Raw genomic sequence first — 23658 nt, forward strand, 5'->3', positions numbered from 1 at the left:
GCAGAGATTGGGTGCCTGGTGAAGGACAGGTGTGGGTTAGATCTTGCTTTGAATGGCCTGGGACATCCTTGCTGGCTGGCTTTCCTTTTCCCTGATTCCTTGAGGTAGCACAGCCTTACCAAATCTCAGTGATAGCTTCTGATATACGGCATCTCCTGGAATGAAGCTCTGGCAGCATTGCCAGGCTACATGACGTTATTTTTATAAGATGTGCAAAGGGCAGCAGCGCATGGGTAGCTCAGAGAAGTCCCCAGGCAGTCCTCCAGCTCTTGCCCTATCTCTAATTATTCTCACCGCACCAGAACTCAGACACCTGTCTCTGTTGCTGGCCATTTTTTACCCCCAGACATCATTTGAGATGCCGGTGCCTGCAACTGTCAGTCAGTTCCATGACAACAGCTCCCTGCTTTTTGCTGCCTGGGTGTTTTTTTCCCCTCTTTCTCCTGCTGCTGTGGGTTTTATTCTTGTTGTGGGGGTTTCTTTGCTTGGGTGTTGGGTTGGGTTGTTTTTTTTTTTTTTCTTGCTGCTCTGCTGTCACGTAACGTCTCCACCAAGCCTGACTAAGATGTGCCCAGATTTGCCCAGACTTGTAGAACAACTCGTGCATCAGCATCTTTGCGCATAAGGACTGAAGTCCCACTCAGTGTCAGACTTGCTCTGTTTGTGTATGTGTGGTCCTGTTCCAGGAGAGAAAAGAGCAGAATGAAGACCGTTATAAAGGACTGGTTCACGGTGGCAGCGTTCAGTACTGCTAGAATGGGAAATGAGGACAGTTCTTGGCCATGCCAGTCCCAGGTTTCCTATGCCCTGCCTTTTGTGCCTTGCCCTTGCCAGCAATAGGCGGGAGAGGCCCACGCTCCTCTCTGGAGGTTGCTTGCACTCAGAATTTGGTTTTAACAGGAAAAATATTTATCTTCTTTTTAAATCAGTTTTGGACCTTAGAGCTTCCCTGTGTTCCCAGGGAGTTGGGAGACAAGCAGGCTAAAATCTGGGACAGTGTCCTATGATGTCACATAACCTGGGGGGAACGCACAGCCCTCCTTCAGAGAGCGAGGCTGGGTGCAGCTTTCCCCCCCCATTCAGGCCACGCTTGTACCTCCTCCTCTCTTAACCCCTTGCCCCTACGCTGGTGCCCTGTGGTGCCCCTAGCAGGCCCCCAGCCTCTGACCCCAGGAGTATCATTCGCTTCAAAGGGTTGGAAAAAACCACTCAGATGCAAAACATGCAAAAAACTATTTTACTGACAAACAGCAAAGGACGGGCTTAGTTTTTTCGGGAGCTGAACTGGTTATCTATTATACAAACATCTTATTGAAAGGGAAGGAATGGCTGAAATACACTCACTCGTTGACCCAAATAAAATCACAGTGTGCTTTTTCTATTGCCTCCCCCCACCGCCAAGCTCTCTGCGGCCTTCAGCTGCTCCCCTTAGCTTGAGCACAAGCGTTGTCACCGCTCCCAGCACGGCCGCGGGAGAACACAAACTGTCGGTGACATTTGCCTGTGCAAGTGTATTTAATAAAAAAATTAGCCATTATTGCTTTTCAACCACAGTAGAGATTATTCTACGATTAGACCCAGAGCAGAGTATAATCTCTCTCTCTCTGTTAGTATCAATGTGTGCTGTACCTCTTCCTGTCTGATGCATGCAAAATTGGTTTGAGTGCAGGGAAAAAAAAAAAAAAAAAAAAAAAGGATTAACAATCAGAGAAAACAGCACTCCCAAGTTTTGTTCTTGTGTTCTCACTGCAGAGCACTACTGGAAAAAAAAAATAATCTTCCTAAACGGTGTGCTCTGGCCTGCAAGGGTTTCCAGTGCCTTAGTGCTTGGTGCCTCGCAGGACTGAGCCATCCTCCTGGTGTCACCCCTCCATGAAATCCCGGGGCTCGGCTTGAAGAGGGGACTAAAACTAGCAACCCCGCTGGAAAAGAAACGCGTGCAGATGACTGGGAGGTGCTAAAGAAGAGGAATAGGGCTTCATGCAGCGACCACGTGATGACACGCACCGCGATAAACACACAGACACGCACTGACACACACACACGACTGGAAGGGTGTCCCGAGAGCCTCGCCAGGACGCAGCGAACTGGCAGCCCAGACTCACTGTAGAGCTCCTCCTTACTCCTGCTCATGTTTTCCAACTCCTCTGCTTCCTTCTCTCGTGCCCCAACAGCCCACCTGCATGGAGGCTGCAGGCTTGGTGTTTGTGTTTTATTTTTTACTTCAGTAAGTTCACTCGTTTCTTCATGCTCTTTTGGGCACCGCGGTGAGCCAGGCTGGCCTAAGAGGACAAGCCCACCTTCGCTCCATCCTAAGGCAGAAGCAGCCGGCCGTGTCCCCGCCTAACCCCTAACAGCCTATCTGTCCCCTGCTCGACATCCCGTTGCCTGTCACTTACACATCTAGTCCGCTGGGGTAGCCAGGTGGCAAAGCATTTGATCCAAACCTCTTTCTATCGGTACTTACGCTCTAGTAAGGGAAGTGCTTCCGTTCTTTCACATCTAGAGGTGCTCTGGAAGCTTCTTTGGCTATTTCTCCCTTCAAAGCCCCCCGAATGTGGACGAGGCCTCCGTCACCTCCCTGTTCCCCCCGCCACACTCAGCGTTACACTGCCGCTGTGAAACAGCTCAAAGTGACGTCTGAGACTGAAGTTCCCTGTGGTGTTTACCACCTGCACGTCTCCAGCCTTCACGCACGGGCATGTGAAGGGGAAACGTTGCCCTCCCTTTTCCAGGGGACTCTGTGCACATGAAAAGTTCCCCTTCACAATGTGGCTTCTCCCAGGCTAGGGAATGACCTTGGAGCAGGACTCCCTCACTGGCTCCCCCAGGGCTTTCTCCAGCCTGGGCTCACCTACACCTTACCCAAGGTAAGCAAAGGCTATTGATGTTTGTGTTTGCACTGGCTGCTGCAGTCTTGGAGCATCAGCTCTTGGTCTTTTCCAAAGCCAGGGGGCTTCAGCTTACTTAACACCAGTTGCATGACTTTTTTTTTTTTTTTTTTTTTTTTCCCCCCACGGCATATTTGAGATTGGAAAGGGCTGCTGGAGTTCATCTGGTCCCTTTGCTCAAGCATGGCCACCCAGAGCAGGCTGCCCAAGACCGTGTCCAGCTGGCTTTTGACTGTCTCTAAAGATGGCAATTCCACACCTCCTCTGGCAACCTGTCCAAGTGCTTGGTCTCTCTCACAGTAAAAAAAAAAAAAGTGTTTCCTGATGTTCAAGCAGAACCTCCTGTGTTTCAGTTTGTGCCCATTGCCTCTGGTCCTGTCACTGGACATCACTGAAAAGAGCCCGGCTCCATCTTCTTTGCACCCTTCCTGCAGGTATTTATATACATTAATTCCCCTGAGCTTTCCCTTCTCTAGGCTGAATAGGCCCAGATTTCTTGGCCTTTCCTTCCTTAATCATCTTAGTGGCTCTTTTTAGTGTTTTTTTTTTTTTTTTTTTTATCAGGGATTCTCTTCTCCCAGCTGAGTGCAGCTGGAAAATGAGGTAGAGTAGCAGTGAGAGTAACTAAACCCAGCCCATCCTGCTGTGAGCGCCTGGGACCTGCCTGCTGGGCTCCCTTCTGGGCTTTTACTGCTTGTTGGGCGGCGCTGCCAGATACTTCAGTCAGGATGGGCCAGTTGATGTGCCCCTGGCTGGCCCAAGGGCTAGCTGAGTGGTAGGAGGGCAGGATGGATGGATGGAGTGCATCCCAGGAAACACCTTCCCAAACTGTTCCTCGAAGGGGAAGGGTCCTCCTCGTTGTGTCAGAGCAGCAGGCCGAGGAAGGCATGTGCAGTACCTGCGTCTGCTCTGGGCTACTCCTGAAATCCTGAAATCTGGGCTCTTCCTTTCCTCTCAATGCTGAGGCCATGTGCAGCTCTGCCAGCCCCTCCCTGGCACAGCACCACTTCCACCTACGGTGAATTTGGCCTCCTCTCGCTTCTTCCTTCCCTGTGCCCATCCTGCTGCGAGCCACTGAATGTGGTGGAACAACAGATGCCAGCTAGGAAGCAAAGTGGAGGAGACAACCAGTTTGACAGGGCTGCTCTTTAATGTGTGGCTCCCTTGAGAAGCAGGAAGGTGGTAAGAACAGAAAGAAGGTTGGCAGAGAATGCGTTCAGCTTTACGCTGCCTTCAGGGATCTCGCTGAGTGGCGCGGGGTTTATTCAGCAGCGTTGGTGAGTGGCTGCTTGAATTTAAGGAGCTATTGGTTGTTACAAAGGATTTCCCAAGCCTCTGCTTTTCTCCAGCTGTCTTTCCACACCTCTCCTTTGCAGCAGATCCCGGGCACCAGCACCCAGCCAAGCCTGAGCCCCTCACACCAAAAATGGGGGCGAACGTTTGCAGTGCCAACCCCAGCTTTGAAGAATTGGCACCTAAGAGTTTTAAGCTCTGTGTCTGCTCTAAAAATAGCCCCTCCTGAGGCAGCACAAAATTCCCCCCACTATCTTAATCCTGCAGAAGCCTCCCTCAAAGCATCTGGTGGATGAGCGTTAAGACACGGTGCACACTTCCCACTCCTTTGTCCCTACAGCGCTGCCACTGCAGACACAGCTGCCAGCTGCAAGCTTTGCCACCCCGTGTTTTCTCTTCCACAGGTTCTGAGCGGTATCTTGCCTAGCCCTGACCTTGTTGTGTCAACTCCCTGATGCCAAAGTCGCTTTCTCCCAACTGAACCCTTTTTTTTTGTTTGGGGTTGTTGCTGGGTTTGGGTTGTGTTGTTTCAATCTGTGGGTTTTTTTGGTTGTGGGTTTTTGTTTTTTTTTGAGGGGGGGGGTTGTGGAGACTGGATCAGAGGCAAGAGAACAACAAACAAGTCAACACTAGTACATCTCAGACAATTAAACAAGGAGAAAACACCCCCACAACCAGACAAAAGCAGAACGAACACATGCACGGGAGAAGACGACAGCGCAACGGCGGACTTTGCAGACTTTACAGACAACTGAGCTGCGAGCAACAGTAGCAACCTCACTTGGACAGAGGAACGAGAGACCACGAAGTCAGACACTGTTGGTAAGGCTCCTGCCTGGAGCAGAGCCCGCTGAGGCGACAGGACAGGGACGAAAGTGCTGATGTCAGGCAGAGCGCGCAGGTGCTGCGTGGGGCGATAGGCTGGTACTGGGGTTCTGCAATACTCAACACACAGCTGCCTCTTCTACCTGCTGCTTCTCGGGGTACTGGGGGGCTCGTAAGTGTGTTCCCCAGAGAGGAGACGTGGCAGACACTTGGCTGTTGGGAACAACAGTCGGTATTCGCACACCCCCGTGGGTTAAACGGCACGCGGGACCTGGGCTGCTGCTGCGCAGGGGGGTCTCCCCACTGCAGGTTCCTTGGTGTGTGAGGCTCAGCAACAGGCACGTTCTGAGCTCTGTTACGTAGGGTCAAATCTACAGGAGCTTCTTAGGCTCGGAGGAAAAAAGGCATCTCACACCAGCAGGCTGACCTCGCATCTCTCTCTGAAATCGCCCCTGCACAGAAGGTGCACCAGATCTCACGGGTCAGCAATAGGACCTGGAATTACCCCATGGGAAGGAACTTTGTCCCTTGTTTGTTAAGGATGAGCATCAAAGGCCTAGGATTAATCCCACTGGTTTAGTGTGTGCTGGGACAAACCTTGCTCTATGAGGGTATTTCTGGTTTCCTTGGTTTTAAGACCAGTGAATTTTTCCCAGGAAATTTAATTGCACTGAGAGTATTGTTTTATTTTTTAGCTAAGTGTAAACAGGAGATAGGCTCACAAGGTAATAGCTGCAAACACAGCAGATTAAAAAAAAAAAAAAAAAAGTCTGTTCTTAATGGGTCTATGAACCATGTAGGACTTTTTTTTTTTTTTTTTTTTTTTTTTTTCTTCTTCCAGAGGCTCATATTCTTCTGAAATTCTGGTGGGGATCAGACTTAATCAGTGTGAGCCATCACTCCACTCTTTCCAGGTCTAAGTTTCATATTTAATGATATTTCAACTAAGGTCAGTTGCTCAGGCAGGGCAGAACCAGACTTTTAAGTCAGTCTGAGTTTAGTCACTGCCTTAAGTCGCTCTTGCGAGAGGCTCCAAGTGGAAAGATTATTTAAAGTGCTTTTTTTCCCCCCATAACTAGTTCCAGCGACTCAGTATTTGTCCCTATCATGATGGAATTTTCTCCCCTACAAAATGTTGTCCCATCTGAAGACACGTCCGTGACGTGTCCCTGTTTCACAGTACCTATTCTTGGCTGTCAGTTAAGCATGTGCCGTCCCCCAAGGGCAACCAGAACAGCTGTTTGGCCAGCTCTCAGCTGGCCCAGGCTGAGGAACACTCCACTGAAGTGAGCATCTTACACCGCTCGAGGATGAGTCCGCATGGTCAAACGCACAAAGCTCATACAGTGAGGGAGCGTGCGAAGCCGCGTGCCTTGGAAAGGAGCTGCTTAAGGAAAAGTCCTTCTTTAGTTACTAACAGGTGGCTGAAGACATTCCAACCAGAGGAAGTCCGGAATGACAGACAGTCAAGCAGACAGAAGGATAGACCAGGCAATTATTTAGGCCCAGACAGAAACTGGGGCTCCAAGACAAGAGGCACTAGGGAATAGCAAAGGTAGGAATGGCAGGGAAACGGGGGGGTGTGGCTCTTGGGCTTGTGAATAACTGAACTGATCCTGGGCATGGGAAACAATAGGGGGGATAAAAGGAAAAAAAAAAAAAAAAGACACAAAAGCTGAACCAGGGAGGAAAAGAGCAGGGAGTCATGGTGTCCTTTTCCCTTCACAGACATTGCAATCAAACAAGAGGAGGCCACTGGCAGCGTCAAGGAATCCATAGAAGAAAACAGCAGTTTCTGATAATATTCATTGTCCCTTTGTTCTGGATGGTTTTTTTCCCATTTAAGCACAAGCCCACTCAATACAAAATGATGAATGAAGGAGAAATGATTAGGATACAGGGCTACCACCTTAAATTCTTGGGGCTAGCTCGTGTCTCCCTGCCTTATTCCTCTCAACAAAAATCGCTCTCTCCCCGCTGCAGCTGGCAGGGCTGCTGCTGACCACAGCCCAGCACGTGCAAAAGCAGAGCGCTCTGGGCCCATTTGCTTCACTCCCGCAGCCAAAAAAAAAAATGACTTCTACTGGAATTGGATACCACTGTGCTGCCTGGGTGCACACGGGCTTTATCAAGCCCTTCGGGCAGCTCTGGAAGTGAAGGAGGGCTCTGCCTCTGGAGGTTGGTTGCAGACACCTGAGAGCTGTCTCGAAACCCACAGCTGAGCTGTGACCAGGGGAAGCGAAGGGAAAAAAAAAACCACGTTAGAGCATCCTCGTACCTTGGTTCAACCCATCATTAGGACGTTTGACTCTGTCGATGAGTTTGGCTTCAGGCCCACATCTCTCTGTGTTCCTCAAGCCAAGCCCAGGCTGCTGCTGAGGTGCTCAGCTCAGAGCAGTAACACAAGGAGCGAGGTGGCTGTGCACGTGCAGGAGGAGCGGGACTGTTACCAGGAGCCTCTCGCTGCCTCGTCGGTGTTTCTAGGGGGTATTAATCAGGGGGTCGGGCTCACCCTCTGAGAAGAAGGGGAGAGCAGCTCCTTTCCTGCCAGGCGAGGGTGGGGTTGATGCAGCAGGGGGGTATGATCAGGGTACAAGTCAGATCTAACACCGGTCAACTCGATACACTTCTCCTCTCCTATCAGGAGCAACTCCCCGGCATTAGTGAAGAGTAACAGCACTGGCTTCAGCAAGGTCCCACCAGTATAAAAGTGGCGAACACCAGCCAGCACCAGCCCTGTTACTGGGACTGATCCCTTCTTGTGCTGTTCCCCTGGTACTGAGATTTCTTGGCTTGCTTAAGGCAGGTTTCAGTGTATAGCAATGCAAACAACAAATCAGTTATCTACTCCCAGGTCTTCCTTCCCCCACAGCAACTCCCAAAGACATGAACCAAAGCAAAAGGGACACTGTGCCTCCAAAACCAGCTGGCAGCAGTCCCCATCCAAACCTGTGACCAGCCAAGCCATTCTAGCAACGGAAGGAACAGAGCAGAGCAAGACCAAGCCAACGGACCAAAGAAACGGGGGACTTGAGCTCTTGGATGAACAACTCTGCAACTTCTTCATGTTGTCCCACCTCCATACCCTTGGCCAACATTCCCCGTAGGGCAGCTGGATGTGCAGGACAGCCGTGAATGCCAGGAAAAGGGGGGGGTTGAAAGTATAATGCAAATCTCTTTTTTCTCGTTTTTGTTTGTCTGCTTTTTTACATATATACACAAGTCTGACAATAAAATGTGGAACACAGTGCAAAGTCTTGGCTGCGTAGCATCCAGGACTGGCTTAGTTGTGCATCGTGGTGTGCCACAGGGACACACAGGATGGGTAAGTAAAATTGTGTCCTCGGCTGGCTTCCACAGAGGAGCAAACTAGTAGCTGTTCCCCTGGAAGAAGAGCAAAGTCCTTTTTAAAACCTCACTGCAGTCTCTTGGAGGGGAAGACATTCCTCAGAGGTGCCGTGGGCTAGGGTGCCCGTTATGGTACAGCTTCTGTTTGATGTGCACCATGTTCCCAGTCGCCTCCTCGTACTGCCTGTGGTGACGTTTTCTGAACTCCTTTAAGTTACAAAATTTTGGAATCCATGACCAGGAATTGTCTGGAAGGCAGAAAGGAGAAGGAAGATATTACAGGAAGGGTGAGACCCACGTTCTCCTGCCTTGCCTAGCCCTGTTCCCACCCTGCCCCACAGAATTGGGGTGCTAGGTACAGCCCTGGCAAGGCCACCCTTGCTCCCCAGCTCCTTCATGCCCCCCAGTGCTGCCCCCTCCTCCCCCAGACCCACAGCAGCCCCCCACCCCTCCGGCAGCCCTGAGGAATGGCTTGTGGGCAGCGAGGCACAGACCCGCCACGCGGACAGGGGGGGAGTTAGGAGAGGCAAACTCCAGCTTTCTGCTCTGGGTAGGAACCAGCTCCTCGGGATGAACCCTATCCTCCAGCCCGCCCTGTGCCTCTGTCACACTCCAAATGTCGGGCCAGCGCTATGGGCGAGACCCAGCAAAGGCAGGAACCTCACACAGATCTCTGCTCATCTCCACAGCTGGCCAGGACCTGCGATGGGGACCAAGCAGCACACAGGGCTGCGGCCAGCCCCGTTCCATCCCGGCTCTTTTATCCTCTCTTCTGAAACATGGGCCAGTTTCACACAACATCAGCACAAGCCCCTCTTTCCCCTCTCTGCCCCGCAGCACCATTTTTTTTTAACCGGTGTTTCAGCTCTCAGCCCATGAACCTGTCCCTGTAGCAGTGGTTTGGCTGCCATGCAGTTTCAGGAGAACTTTGGGTCATTCCACCCAGAAATACACCCAGCCCAACCCCGCAAAGGAGAATTTGGAAGTCCCAAAGAACAATACCTTGTATAAACCGAACTATTGCAACTAGCATGAGGTGGTACGTGACTCCTCTGACCAGCACTGCAGCTACTCTGAAGCACAATCTGATGTCTTGAGTTTCTGTAGAATATTTTCTATTTTAAGAAATCTCTTCCATGAGGAAGGAGCTATAGGTTATTCTAATAGGCCAAAATTTAAGCTGATCAGGCCACAGTGTGACACTGAGTCATTGCTAAGTGGTGCTCGTGTTATTTCAGGGAGGGCTCTACATTCCATACCAGTCCAGTATTCTGTATTACCCCTACCCCTAGCTCTCACAGGCACAGGCACCATTTCTTTCTTCAGCAGGAAATTTTAGCTTAGCTACTCATTCAACAAAGAAATAGGTCTCCTTTCCGCTCATTGCCTTTGAAATGACTGGATTTGCATAGATTTGAATGAATTGGAAATACCTAAAAGTTCAACATCCGATGGTTTTTGCTCCAAATCCCCCAGTGATTTTTCAGCCTGTCTTCAGCGAAACCAGTTCGATGCATGTAAAAAAAAAAAAACCTTTCCTGGGAAGATCACGTCCTGTGGCACAGTAGATGCTGGAAACCTCACCTCTAGATCAGACAAGGAGGGCTGGCAGGGTGTCTTCTACCACACGTTTGATTGTGAGGACACAGGGTGGTTGTTAACAGAGCAGTGCGAGCACACAGCTGTGGAACACCCAACCTGGCTCCCGTGTCGCCGGTGCAACGCCACGAAGACAGCACTAAGAGACAATGTCTCGGGGCAGAGGCGGTGTCAGCCGTCTGCATCCTGACAGGGGCACTGCCAGGGCCTCCTAAGGGCAGAAAAACCCGGGTGCAAAGTCATTCTGCGTTCATTTTCAGAAAAGATGTATCTGCGCAGTGTGTTGCACCACGGGCCAAGCCCTTCCTAAAGCCTTAGAATACGTATAAACAGGGAGAAGAGAAACAACAGAGAAAAGATTGTTCAGCTTAAATACTAAATTAATTTCTAGCGCTAACCTAAATTACTACAAATACATTCCCAAGAAGGCAGGTTCGACGGCAGTACCACGTTATGGAGCTCACGGCTCCATAACGAAAGGCAACAGCTCAACATTGCCGTACTCCCTGCAGCATCTGCCCCAAGGACGGCTCCTGCCAGCCCTGCCGACCCCCCGAGCGTGGAGGAGATCACGGCCACCGCTGCTCTGATCAAAGCCGGGTCTCACGGCCTCCAGCCTGGCTTGCTACCCTCGAGCTCCCTGGAAACTCTTGACAGTCAGTCAGCCTTCTGCTTGGGAAACGACAGCGCACAGCCTCAGGAGACTCCTGAGTCAGGAACTGCTCAAGCAGGCTGCTGGGGATTTGGGAAGACTAATGAGAAATTAATATCGTTTTGATCTGAGTTTTTAGAAAGAGACAGTCCACTTCCCTAATTAGAATTTCTTACAGGTTTACAGATAAATCTTTATCTTGCTCGCTCTCCTTTCCCTCCAAGCTGTAATTTAACAGACTCCATCAGCAAGAGTTAGAGAGACTGAGACGTGTAGGTACAGTGATATGGAATTTCAGGTCATTCGCTATTTTAATAGTTTTCCTGTCTTTATTCCCCTCCAACACTTAAATTCCATGGAATAATCCACGCTGAGAGAGCAAAGAGGGGCAAGAGAGGCTCTCTGAAGGAGATCTGTTAGTCCGGGATGCTAAGCTAACTGGTCCAAAGACTCACTCGTACGGCTAACACTTTTCCCTGTGGGGCTACTGGAAAAGACTTGACACATCTGGAACAGCAACGAGGATGGGGAAAACTTCAGCCGACGCATCCCTGACACAACACAGAGGTGTCTGTCATTGTCATCACACTGACACAAGTTTACACAAACAACGAGAGGCTGCACTCCATCAGCATGTGCCTGGCTGCAAATTATATGCACAGAAAAATCCAGATTTCAGGGAAGTTTTGTCTGGCCTGAAAATAGTCTGCCCACATGTGCAGACATACAACCACCATCTGCCAGCCTGCCTACGGGTAAACATGTTGCTTTCCATCAAACACCCCTTTGCACCAACACATACTTTACACTTTCCAAAGCAGAGCCCTCCAGCCCAGGCTCCTCGGCTGGCTCCTTCCACACAAACATTCCCGCTGGGGTAAAGAGAGCTGGGCCACGGCTGGTCAGGCCGGTGCCAAATCCACGCGGGACAAACGCTGCGAGGCTGCTGGCCTCCTCCCTCCCCACCAGCCTCAGAGGACAGGGCGAGGGATTGAGGGAAGAGAAGGGAGCCCGTGGGGCTGCACTTACCATACCGTCGGCTAGTTCTCCAGGCTCGCACTGCATAATGGAGAACCCCATCCATCCACACCAGAAACCAGCTTATACAAAAGCCCAGCAAAAGTCCCAGCATCAGATCAATCTCTTGCTTGGTTACATTGTCAGTCACAAAGTAATTCTCCGAGGAGTCCACCACTGACTGATCCCCATCATACGGAATAACATAATGGACATGATGCCTGTTGCAGGGAACAGAAACAGGGAAAAGCATCAGTGGAGAAGAGCAGAGTACCTTTTCCGTCCAAAACCTGCTCTTGTGGCCTGGGGCTGGTTTAACACCATTCCTTCGAGTTTCTACCAACACCCCTGGGAGCAGGAGTGCTGTCTGGGCTTTTTGTGCTTATGTCAGCAGAGGAGTTGGCAGAGAGCGAGGTAGAAAAGTGTAGAAACCTGAACCCAAGCCTGGAGCTCGTGTCGCGTTCCTGACACAGGCCCTCTGTGCCTAAATTCAGCATCTGTAAAACGGAAGATAATATTAAGGGCAGCATGAGGCTGGAGTGGCCGCACTGCCGCAGGCAGAGGCAATACCACAGCTCCTGGGAGCGCACAGAGGCTCAGAGTGCGCCCGGGTGGCCCTGCCAAGTGCAGCCGTAACCTCCTGCCTCACAGGAGCCGGAGAAGTTCTCTCTGCCAGTGCCACCAGCTTAGTGGCACTTCTCTGGAGGTGTGATGTTCTGCTTAACATCCCATCTCTCGGAGTAGAATGAGAATCGTCTCGTTCACAGATTAGAGCAGCGCGTGTTTACAGCCCCCGAGGAAGCACCTGAAAGCACGCCTTGAATTCATCCTCAGGAGGTGGCTGAGACCCTGCAGAGTATCACCCCTGGACAAGTCCTGCAACCTCTAAAACCATCTCAAGTTCTCCTACCGCATGACTGGGGTGAGTTGGGGAGCAGCACCTCACCCTCCTCAAGGACCAGGCAGCAGTTACTGCCCGTGGCAGATGGCAAGAAGCCTCTCCGAGCAGAGGAGCGGGCAGAAGCCTCCCCCCAGCACCCCGAATGCCACCTGGGGTGACTCAGAGCTCCCTCCTGCAGCACTCTGCCTCAGAAAAGTCTCCCAGCCTGTGCTGCAGCCTGCCTCCCACCTCATCCCACCCTCCATCTCTTCCTGGGGACGCGGCCAGAGGCTTGGCCTGACCTTGCATTATAGCCAGTCTCCAAAAATGAAAAAAAAAAAAACAAAAACCAGAGCCATCAGCTTAGTGCTGTCCCCGAAGAGCCCAGCACAGGAGCGCAGCAGATGCGCTGCCTGCTGCCATGCACGGCGGCGTGCAGCGGGGAGGGCTGCTGTGCCACGGGATGGAGGGGATGGAAAGGGATGCAGGGCCCTGGAGCCCTCGGGCACTTCTCCCTCAGGGGTCCTGGAGAGGCTGGCCCCATACCTTGTGCCAGAAGGACAAGTAGGTTCATTTGTGCCACGAGATGCTGGAGCCCCAGCTTGGGATGATGCTGAACTGCTCGCAAGACCCTGGTTAACTTGGGAAAAGCAGGAAAATGGCGGGGATGGAGCGAGGGAGTTGTAAGTAGAAAAAAAATAAGGCAAGGCTGTGGGGGCTGAATGGGAGGGGACCGGCTGTGACAGGCTTGGGGAGCAGGTGGGATAGGAGGATCCCAGCTGACAGGGGATGCAGGATGCAAAGTAAAACTGGAAGCAAGTGGCTCTGGAGCCTCTGCACCAGCTTTAAACGGCTCTTAACCTTCCCCGAGAGCAGCCAGGAGGCTGCCCGGGCTCCGTGCTTAGCCATGCTGCCTCCTCCCGCTGCTCGGGCAGGTGCTGTCGCCGCTGCCGGGGAGCCCAGGAAGGGGCAGGCAGGCAGGGCGAGGTGTGCTCAGCAGCCCCAGGTGCCCGCATCACCCCCCGCGACAGCCCTGGCTCTGCAGCACCAACGCAGCCCCGGTGCCCCCAGCTCAAGGTCAGGGCACAGTTGCATGGGGTCCCCCCAGCATCGCCCACCCCCAGCAGCATCACCGACACTCACGGCCTCCCACATCCACGGACCCAGCCCTGCTCCCACCAGCAGGAGAGGAGGCAATCGCTGGAGGCCTCTGAATATGCATGAGGTGCAGGTTGCTCAATAATCATGCCTGAGAAACGTCCAAATATTTACACAAACAAACCTCCACTCAAAGGAACCTACTGAAAACAGCCCTAATCTCAGCAATGACTTAATGGAGGCCACCTGCACCAGAGGCACCAGCTCCCGGCGGATCAAGGCACGCAGGGCTGGGGTACAACCCGGCGCCGTGGCGCGTGGCGGGTGGAAAAGGCTGCCCGGATGGGAAGCCCGTCCAGGCAGGCTCCGGCTGCCCAGCGCCGCTCCCCAGTCCCACTCAGCAAAGGTCCCAGTCCTAGGGACCACACCGGGCCAGTAACAACACCCAGGCCAGCTCTGCTGGCAGCTCAGCGCGACGCGAGGCTGAGGGCAGGCCCCGCTCGTGCCTCCTCTTGCTGGTGGGTTTGTAACCAGAGATTTTTTTCCCTAGTTTGGCTAGGGAAAATCGATGGGGCAGAGGGCGTGCGAGGGAGGGCTCCCAAACAGGGAGCTCTCAATCAAGAATGGGAAGGCTCCCGTGAATTTTATGAGCACTGCCCAGCAGCTCTGCAGAAGGGGAAAAGCAAGCCTCACACATAGCTGCCATGCTTCCCCAGCCACCGCCAGGGCTACCTGGCCCTTAACTTACTTCCTTTTGCTTCTTGCAGTACAGACACGGCCTAAGGGCTGAGTCCACCAACACCTTCAGAGACCTAGACTCCTTGAAATGACCAAGAACTGGAGTGCCTCAGCAGGAGCTGGTATGTACCTGCCGCCTCTGCATCGTGTCACAACCACGGGGCGAAAGCCTCCCCCTGCAGAGCACCACTAGCACGCAGCCATCTCTGGGGCTGAGAGAAGCAAAACTTCACAGACACGTCAAGGACAGACCCGTTCTGAGGAAGCAAGCGCAGAGCTCCCTCCACACACGAGCTGGTTTTCACACAGGGTCTCAGCCCTGTACCAGAAGAGAGTCCTGGAGTCCACTCCTCCCGCTGCCAAACTTCTCCCAGGAGCAGGGACGTGCCCGTAGCACTCACACGTGTGCGCACACACACACACACCCCCCTCCCCGTGCAGCACAGCCAGCACTGCAGTACCACGGGACACAGCACTCTCCTCACACGCTTCACAAGAGGTTTTCCCCACCGCACAGGCTGCTCTCTTCACAGCTCTTGTTCTCCGCTTGCAGGGCCTTGAGGGAAGGGACACAGTCACCTCTTCCCTGCCTTGTCCCTCTGCTCAGCGCAGGCTGACTCTGCACACTGCAGTGGGATCTCCTCCAGCTCTCCCAGCTCCCTGTAGTCATCACTGGGCTGAGTGGCACCTTGGGGGCAGCAGTAAGGGTCTGACACTCCTTCGGTGCTTGCAGCTCCCTTTCCGCGTGCAGGGGACTGTCCCCAGAGTCCAGACTCAGAGGTGAAGTCCCTGTTTCTGCCCTGTAGCTTCCATAAAATCACAGAATCGCAGAAGGGTTGAGGTTGGAAAGGACCTCTGGAGGTCATCTGGTCCACCCCCAGCTCGAGCAGGGCCACCCAGGGCCAGTTGCCCAGGACCACGTTCATGTGGCACCGAAACATCGCCAAGGAGGGAGACCACAACCTCCCTCAGCAACCTGTGCCAGGGCTCCGTCACCCTCGCAGGGAAAAAGTGTTTCCTGCTGTTCAAGCAGAACCTCCTGGGTTTCCGTTTGTGCCCGTTGCCTCTGGTCCTGTCGCTGGCCCCGCTGCAAAGAGCCCGGCTCTGCCTTTACACCCTCCCTTCGTGTATTTACTGTATGTAGGTCCCCCCTGAGCCTTCTTTTCTCCAGGCTCCACAGCACAATGAGTCAAGACCTCTGTAGGTCACACAGATCTCGAGGCTGCAGATGGAGTGGAACAGACAGAAACGCAACGTTACCAGCTCTGGGGTGCAAGTGAAGTTGTCAACAACTATTTTCAATGCAACAGCTCTAATGTGGCTGCACCAACACCTCTGCAGAGCCACAAGGCGCCTCTCAGACAGATAACGGAGCGGGGAAGCTCCAGGAAAGGATGGCTGGTGGAACCTTTTCTCACGTGTATGGGCCAGGCACACAAAGGGACCACTGGCCTCCAGCATTCCATAAGGAGGGATTCGGGCCCCGCAGCATCCCCGTGCCAGCCCTTTGGCTGCACAGCCTGGAGCACCGCAGGACAGCTGTGCCCCGGGGAGAAAGGCGTCAGGCGGTCCTGTGAGCCACCAAATCGTCCAAAGACGATTCACGCGAGGCAAAATTCAACAGAAAGCAAAAAACTTTTACCTCTCTGGATATGGCAACTTCATTTCCCAAGTATCAAAGTTGGATCCCAAGTGCAAATTTCCTTAAAAGAAAAGCCTGCTGTCTCTAATGCCCCCCCCGGAAAGCACTTGGGGCCCTGCACCACCACCTTCCAGGCAGCTTTTGGGAACCCCGAGTTCTCAGAGTACTTCTACGCAGTGGAGATGCCAGCACTAGGTTTCCACTCTGCAGAGTTTTCTGGAAAGGGTTTAGCAAAGCTCAAGGAAGATTAATTTTTTCCTGCTAGTGCAACAGTTGGGAGATCTGGGCCGCGAGGATTTTTATGCTTTGTTTTGGCTTAACCACATTGAGTAGTGGCACTGAGATGGGGAGGAGAACAGGGACAGACCCCCAGAAGTTTCCTGTTGCTGCTCAAGTCCTTGGGGATGTTACAGGACGGATTCAGAGACACGGGCACATCAGCACAGCACGTTATTAATAGTGTGCAAAGGTCCAGGGTCCCCACCGCGTATCGAGGGAATTGGAAACTGGAACGTGGCCTGGATGGCTCTGGGGGCTGGATCCAGTGAGGGAACGTATCACCTCTAAGCTGAGCGTAACGTGGGTGCAGCAAGGCACCACCAGCTCCACGCCAGGCCACTTCCAGGGAGGACAGACAGTGCTGGAGAGCAGGCTCTGGTGGGGCAGCTCCTCAGAGCAAATGCTTTTGGCCAAACCTTGTTTTCAGAAATGTGGCCATCCGGAGGCTGACATAACCCCCCAGGCAGGGCCTGTTTCACCAAGGACCTGTGAGAAGAGATGAAAATCACCTTCAGCCTTGCACCACCTCAGCCAGCAGTCAGAGGCTGACGTGGGTGTGAGGACTCGGGGCTTCACAGCACCCTCAGCTGGGAGAGCTGTCACAAAGTCCATGTGGTCCTCAAAAGGTAAACCCATGTCCTGACCGTTATTTCTTTACAAGAAAAAAGATCTACCGAAGAACCCGAGGGCCAAATCCTGCGCAGTTCAAGCTGGTATCAGTTGTCACAACATGTACCTACTAGGATAACCACGCGCCACCTCCCTTGGTGTGCCCTGCGCTTCCAGCCACATTCAACAGCCATGGCCCTCCTTGACATGGCAGAGCTTCTAGGGGAAGCAGATGTAATTGTAGGAAAAGTAACCATGCTTCAGGCCAAAAACACCCTCAAAAGCGGGAGGGTCTGGAGATCACCAGCAGCTGTTCTCCTGACGCAAAGGAGAGACTGGATTTGCTGGTCCACCCCCAGCTAGACAGCTCCTGGCTCAGGTGAGAAGCTGAAGCTGCTGGGCAAAGGGAGCACAGCGTCTGTGTGCTGGAGCTGTGGGCACCCCTGTCCCCCCTCCCAGGCTCTGTGGCAAAGGGGGAAGCCCTCCTCTCCTCCCTCCCAGGGCAAGCAGTGCCAGCACGGCTAGCAAGTTTTGCTACAGAGCTGCCCAAAGCGCTATTGTCCCTTCCAGTGACCTTGCGTGTGTGCTGGCTGCTGCAGCCAAAGCACAGCACGGGAGCTTTTAAAAAAGCACCACGGAGCTGTCGTTTGACATGCACAGAGCCCGTCACTGCCGCTACACTTTCCCCTTCCCCCTTGGCCGGGGATGTCTGCACCGGCTCGGCTTCCTTAGAGCAGGTGTCGGTCTCAGTCGGTGGCAGACATGTCACATCTCCCAGGCTCACGCTGCAGCTCTCACAACCTGGTTGGAGCGGCCCATTCCCCATCTCCAGCAGGATTTGGGGGAGCATGGCTGAGTCTGCCTTGCCGGCCAGCCCCCCGGCACAGCCCCGCCAGGCTCACCCTGCACAGGGGCTGCAGCAGAGCCTCCGCGTTCTGCACCCGTCTGACCTTGCAGCCTCTCCCCAAACAGCCCAGCGCCTCTCAGAGGCATTCCCAGCAAAGCCAGTCTGCAGACTGGTGTGGGTGGCACCACTGCTCGGGTGAAAACATCTCCCCGGGCTCCTTCATGCTGTAGCAGCTACCAGAAGCCCGAGAAAGGCCCCGTGGTCTCCGGCACTGGGCGATGAGCACTCCCAGCCGGGTCCCAGCACAGCCACAGAGGATCTGGGGACGGAGGAGTTTAATGGTATTTTCCAGAGTGGCTGGGAAAGGAGGAAACAGCAAAAAATGTATTCTCTGCGTACCTCCTGACAGCAGTGCTCTAACGTGGGACGTTGGCCCGTCCCTCCTCTGAGCGCAGAGAGAAGCATTTGGCCCCTCACAAACAGAACCCAGCGAGCAGCATTATTCAAACCCTCGCTGCCACAAGACAACCCTGCTCCAGCACCACCAGCCGTCCCCCCTGGTGACTGGTGCTGGCAGCGACCCCAGCACCGGGGCAGAGCCCCAGCCAGCAGCCACCTCACCCATGCCCACCCCGTGCCCAGCCGCTCTCCCAGGAAGCAGCCCATCGTGCTGCAGGGTCTCCACGCGTCAGGAGAGCTCTGGCATCGCCCTGCCACGAGCCTTTCCCTCCTGGATCAGCGCCCAGTGAAAGCACGCATCCCTCGGACAGGAAGAGCTGACTTGAGGGTTGGCCAGGCCCCCAGCTCTGCTGCAGGGTACTGGCATCCAGGTGAGGCTGACAGTCCCTTCTAACCCTGCTCATGGGGGGAGACTTTGCCTGGGAGGGACAGACTCACCCAAGGTCACTCAGAAGGTCAGTGGCAAGAAGAATTCATGCCAGAGCGCCTGAGGTCCCTGTCCTTTCCCAGACGGGGGCTTTTCCACACCCCACCCCCCCCAGGCTGTTTTGACGGGTCCTTGCTCCATGCAGGTGTCATCTGTTCTCTCCAACACACCCTGCCTCCACCGACGCCCTTTGGTGTTTTTCCTTTGCATGACATCACCCAGCTCCTGATCTGCTGCCAGCTCTGCTTCCAGAGAGGACCCTTTACTGGCTGGGACAGAGACATTCGGGCCAGGGCAGCGCTGCACTTCTGCTGTCCCCCACAGCCCTGCTCTCCCGCGGGCACAGGTACCTCCCAGGGAGGTAGGACCAGAGGGGCTGGGCTGCCTGCATGCCAACAGGCCCCAACACAGTGATTTGGAGAGCCTGAGTATCTCCACACGCCGAGGACAGAGTGCCAAGCTCCCCCAGGAATCTGCTCCAGCAGGCACATTCCTGCACAGCATCGACAGGAGCCAGCAGGAGTGTAAATGTGGCTGTCACCCCTCCTTCCTCCAGCAAGAAGGCAGATGTTAAGAGAGGAACAGTCCCTGTCAGAGCAGGCGTGCGGGTGCAGGCTCAGTATCAGCGCCAGGTGCCAGGGCCAGCCCTGTCTCTCTGCTGCTGTTCTCCCTCCGTGCACCACCGCTACACCAGCTTCCCTTCCCCAGCTACTGGCAGGGCTGTTTTCCCACTGAACAGCTGTAGATGCACTTTGAGTGGCCTCAGGGGCTCTGGCAGCTTTGCCCTCCTTGGCTCCAGCAGGGCAGCGAGTGGGAAAGCACCAGCCCAGCCTGGCAGCACAGATGGGTACGTCTGCCTGCTCCCCCCCAGCCCACAGGACCGTCCGTGTGCGCTCTCAGAGCAGGACCCCTCCTGCAGCGAAGGGTCTGTCCAGCCCAGGCTCGCTCAGACTGAAAGAAGTGTCTCGGTGGGTGTTGCCACAAATACACATCAGCCTTGACAACCTGTTTCTTCACACTGGGCGGGAGAGGAGGACAGCTTGCTTGAGCACCTCCAGACCAGCCGTGGGCTCCGGTCCCTGCCCCACAGGCAGTGGCTGAAGCCTTTGCACAGCCCAACCTTCACGAACCCCCTCTCCGTTCTCCCGTGTCCAGCAAGAGACCCCAAGCTCCCTTCTGACACCAGCCAAAAAGCCCCTGCCAGGGTCACTCTCACCTCAACAGATTGCTGCCTTGCTCCTGACAAAGTGATAAGCATCAGCTTCAGCCCCAAATAGCCCCGGTAACCCTGACCCCCCCCGGGATGTGCACAGCAAGATCGGCCCCAGCAGTGCCAAGTGCCCAGCGTTCAGCAGCGTCTGAAGACGGGGCTGGTTTTCTTCCCCAGATGTCTTGACCCCAGTGACTCTCCCCAGTCACTGCTAACGCAGCGAGCGCTTCGGGACATGGGGAAAAAAAACAAGTATAGTCCCCAGCTGCAGGAAATGAGGCCCTTTCCAGAAGGCAAAGGCATTTCAGGAAGGAGCAGGCGGGGTGCCATACGCTAGCACTCCCTTTCACTTGTCCTGGGACCTTCTAGCTTGGCCCAGTCCCCCATGGAGAGGGGAACAGGGCAGAGTCCGGGGAAAGACACGTCACGGCCCATGAGGAGAGACCCCAGCGAGAGCCTCCACGCAGCCTGAAGAGCTCTTTGAGCCAGCACAGTCTGCCCTCCTGGCCACGCACCCAGGCGATGCTGACGATCCTGGAGCCACCAAAGTGTGGACAGAGCCTGGGGCACCCCTGGCTACAGCTCATGCCCTTGCCCAGAAAGCGTGGCCAGAAACCAGTGAGGAGAGGGAGCTGGAAACATGGCCAGGGCCCCGTCCCACTGCCAAGGGAGCAGGGATCTGGGCTGTGGAGAATGACACACATCTGCCTGCTGCGGCCTGAGCCGGGAGCCAAATGCCCAGGGCTTCTGGCTGGGAAGGGCAACTGAGCACCAAAGAGCGGCAGGGACAGCCAAGGGCTGAAGTCTGGGCTTTTTCCCTGGAGCCGTGCAGGGACGAGGTGGGACAGAGGCCTGGGAGGGGCAGAGCACAGAGCTCCAGATCCCCTGGCACCCGAGACACACACGGTCAGCCCTCGCCACCCGCAGCCCCCACCAGCAAGGCAACGGTCCCCAGCCCCTCGCGCTGACATAAGTTCCGATTCCTGCTGGAGAGCACAGCCTGCTCTGCGCTGGATGCCCAAGGCCACGTACTCACAGTCCAGCCTGGGGTGCTTGGACAGGGTAAACCATTCCTGGGGAAGGAGTCCACTCTGATACCCCGAGGAAGGATGCAACCAGGATAGGAGAGTGGAAGGAAAACATTTCAGAATTAATTAGCTGGTGTGACTACACTACAACCGAGGCTAGGGCAGGGGGGAAAAAGTCATCACAGCAGCTCAGCCTATTGCACAGAATTCATTCCATTTCCTCCTTCCCTTCCATTTCTGCAACATTTACTGATTTTCCCCATTCCTCCCTGCAACGCTGCACTCAGTTCCCTCCTCCAAGGACTCCTTCTGGTTATCGGCAAATTAAGTCCTTTATCAATCCCTGGTGCCACTGTTCACAACACGCTCCAGGATGCGGCCTTGCCTCGCGCGAGGCAGAACTGCGTACGGCTCGTGCTCTGAAGGCCTGCACTCAGAGAAAAAAAAAAAAAAAAAAAAAAAAGCCGAGGCACATTCAGCATCACCTGCCTTTTAAATACCAGAGAACTCGGAACACCAGCATTCAGGCAGCAGGTCAGAGCTCACGGTGAGGATCACAGACCAAACCTTAGCATCAGGCCGAAGTGCCATAGCGTAGAGATGGTTTGTGCAAGCGTCTCCCACTGCAGAGCATGAACACGTTGAAACCAGTGCCCATGCCCAGGAGTGGAAACTGGTACGCTACTTCTGTTGGCAAGGAGTCATTGCTGCTACACACCAAAGGGAACTGGTAAGCTTCTGCTTTTTTGCTTCCTCTCAGATCCGTGCTTGACAATTTGGAAGCTGTTTTGTGCACTTTCTAAGAAATGACCTAACTATGTCTGGGGAGAGTGCCATGGCTAATTTATCTGCCTCAACAGCATCTCTGCAGACATACAGTTAGAAAAGAGAGGAGGGCCCCTGCCACCTCCTCAGACTTGGGCAGAAGGGACATTGCCAACACCACCAGTGAGAGCTGACACTCCTCAGTCGCTCCAGACGATGTTAAAGTCTATTACTGGCAGCCAATTTTCACCACCACTGAACACAGCTCTGACAAGTAAAAAAGAAAAATCGGTTGAAGGGGCAGAGGAAAACTCTTAAACTAGTGAAAAACATCAAGACGACTCAAAAAAAAAATTACCCAAGAGAAAGCTAATCTCTGCCAAAAAAGCAAAAGAGAACTGTGGATGTTTCTTGTTCACAGTCTTCCCAAATGACCTTAACAGAGAGGTGCCCGAGGTGCCGGGTATTTAGGGTCTGCTTACTCCAAAGGCCTGGCTCCATTTGGCCCTAGAGGTGCTGCTTGAGGATTCTTCCCTGTTCTGCCACAGGACTCCGAGGAGGAACCGTGGGGAGAAAGGTAACGATCACCTTTGGTGAATGGAGCAGAGCAGGAGGGCGAAGCAGTTTCCCTTCATCCCGCTGTGCACATCCCGGTTTCAGCTTAGCTCCCACCCCAGGGACACCAGAGAGATGCGATGCCTGGGGGCAGCTGGTTCCGGGGGCAGCTCAGAGAGGAGCAAAGCTCAATCTAAATGTTGGCTGTGGCAGGGGAAGGCCCCCCCAGCACACCCTTCAGCTGGCACAGCCTCATGCTGCTTTACTCCCCCCCCCAGACAAGAAACTCTCCAGCAGGCAGGGAGTAACCAGGCCCGGGAGGGGAACAAGGCCTCTAGAAGTGCAGGATAAGGATTCCTGACAGCAGTCCCGGAGAGAAGAGAGAAATTCACCTCCCCAAATCTCAGTCCCCAGGCTCTAACACAGCAAGCAGCCGAAGCCCAGCTGTGAGCTGAGCACCTCAGAGATCACACAGGACACGAGAAGCGCGACGTTGTGTAGGAGAATTAAGCTCTGCCAGACAGCCATGGAGAGAGGCAGGTGTTTGTCCAGTCATAAACTTGTACACAGCAAAGGTGTTAGTCCTGGCACAGAATCCATCCCGACGCTCTCAGCTTACTAAAGGGCTTCACAAAAGCACAGACCAGCTACCTCAGGGTGCTCCGTCCAGCATCGTTACAACTCCCGGGAGAAAAGTCACAGAGCATTAAACGCTGATCAAAGGTTACGAAGCCTCAAAGCGACGCTGTCCTAGACAGCAACACTCCTTCCTGGACCCAGATCCGCTCGGTTCTCCAAACCCCGTTTCGTTTAAGCCACGCAACCACCAACTGCAACACCCAGACCACAAACACAGCGAGAAACAACACAGCCCAGTGACAGCAAAGGCAAAACGACAAGCGTTGAAATGAAAGTTACTCACTTTCCCGGGGCTCGCAGATGCACATACACAAGCATGCACACAAAGGAGAATAGACTTCCAGGCCCACAGAAAACTCTTCTTCCGGAAAACCAAAACCCCCCCTGTGTTCATGCAGGAGCTGCTGAGGAAGGTGAGACACAGCCAGAATGCAAAAATGGTAGCCCAGCCAGCAGCACCCTGCCGCTGGCCACCACCTCTCTGCGCCTTTCCAGTGCGATGAGGTGGGAAGGGGTTGGGGGGGAAGAGGTGAGAGAGATCGGATGCAGGTAACTTACCTTCCACAGTTGCAGTGACAAACTCGGTCTTCCCCTCTCAGATGCGGTAAGATGTAATTGTGAAATCTGTCCAACAACGCATTCATGTCCATCAAGCAAGCTATTGCCTGTAAGAGCCCATAACCAAGGCATCTGGTCAACTCTGGATGATGGAATAAAACATTGACTCTAGTTTGATTGCCAAAGACTGAAGCAGTCACAAAGAAAATAATCTTTGGTGTTTCACGGGGCGCACACACATGCACACACACGCATACACACACCGGGGTGCACAGGCTGAGGGGCAGTGCGGGGAGGGG

The 23658-nt window shown here is 54.0% G+C and overlaps 1 protein-coding gene across 1 annotated transcript in view; it reads right to left on the reverse strand.

The window, feature by feature from the left end:
* Positions 1–501: 501 nt before the first annotated feature.
* TMEM240 (transmembrane protein 240) overlaps positions 502–23658 on the reverse strand; it is a 23270-nt gene continuing 113 nt past the window's right edge. The window contains exons 2-4 of the mRNA XM_026862948.1: positions 23360–23635; positions 11638–11846; positions 502–8605 (exon numbers count right to left, since the gene is read on the reverse strand). Of these exons, the coding sequence (XP_026718749.1) occupies positions 8457–8605; positions 11638–11846; positions 23360–23635 (634 nt within the window). The 3' untranslated portion in view covers positions 502–8456. The remainder of the gene's footprint in view (positions 8606–11637; positions 11847–23359; positions 23636–23658) is intronic.

Source organism: Athene cunicularia (genome assembly GCF_003259725.1).
Source record: "Athene cunicularia isolate RWA chromosome 21 unlocalized genomic scaffold, athCun1 chr21_part1, whole genome shotgun sequence".
Taxonomy (NCBI): Eukaryota; Metazoa; Chordata; class Aves; order Strigiformes; family Strigidae; genus Athene; species Athene cunicularia.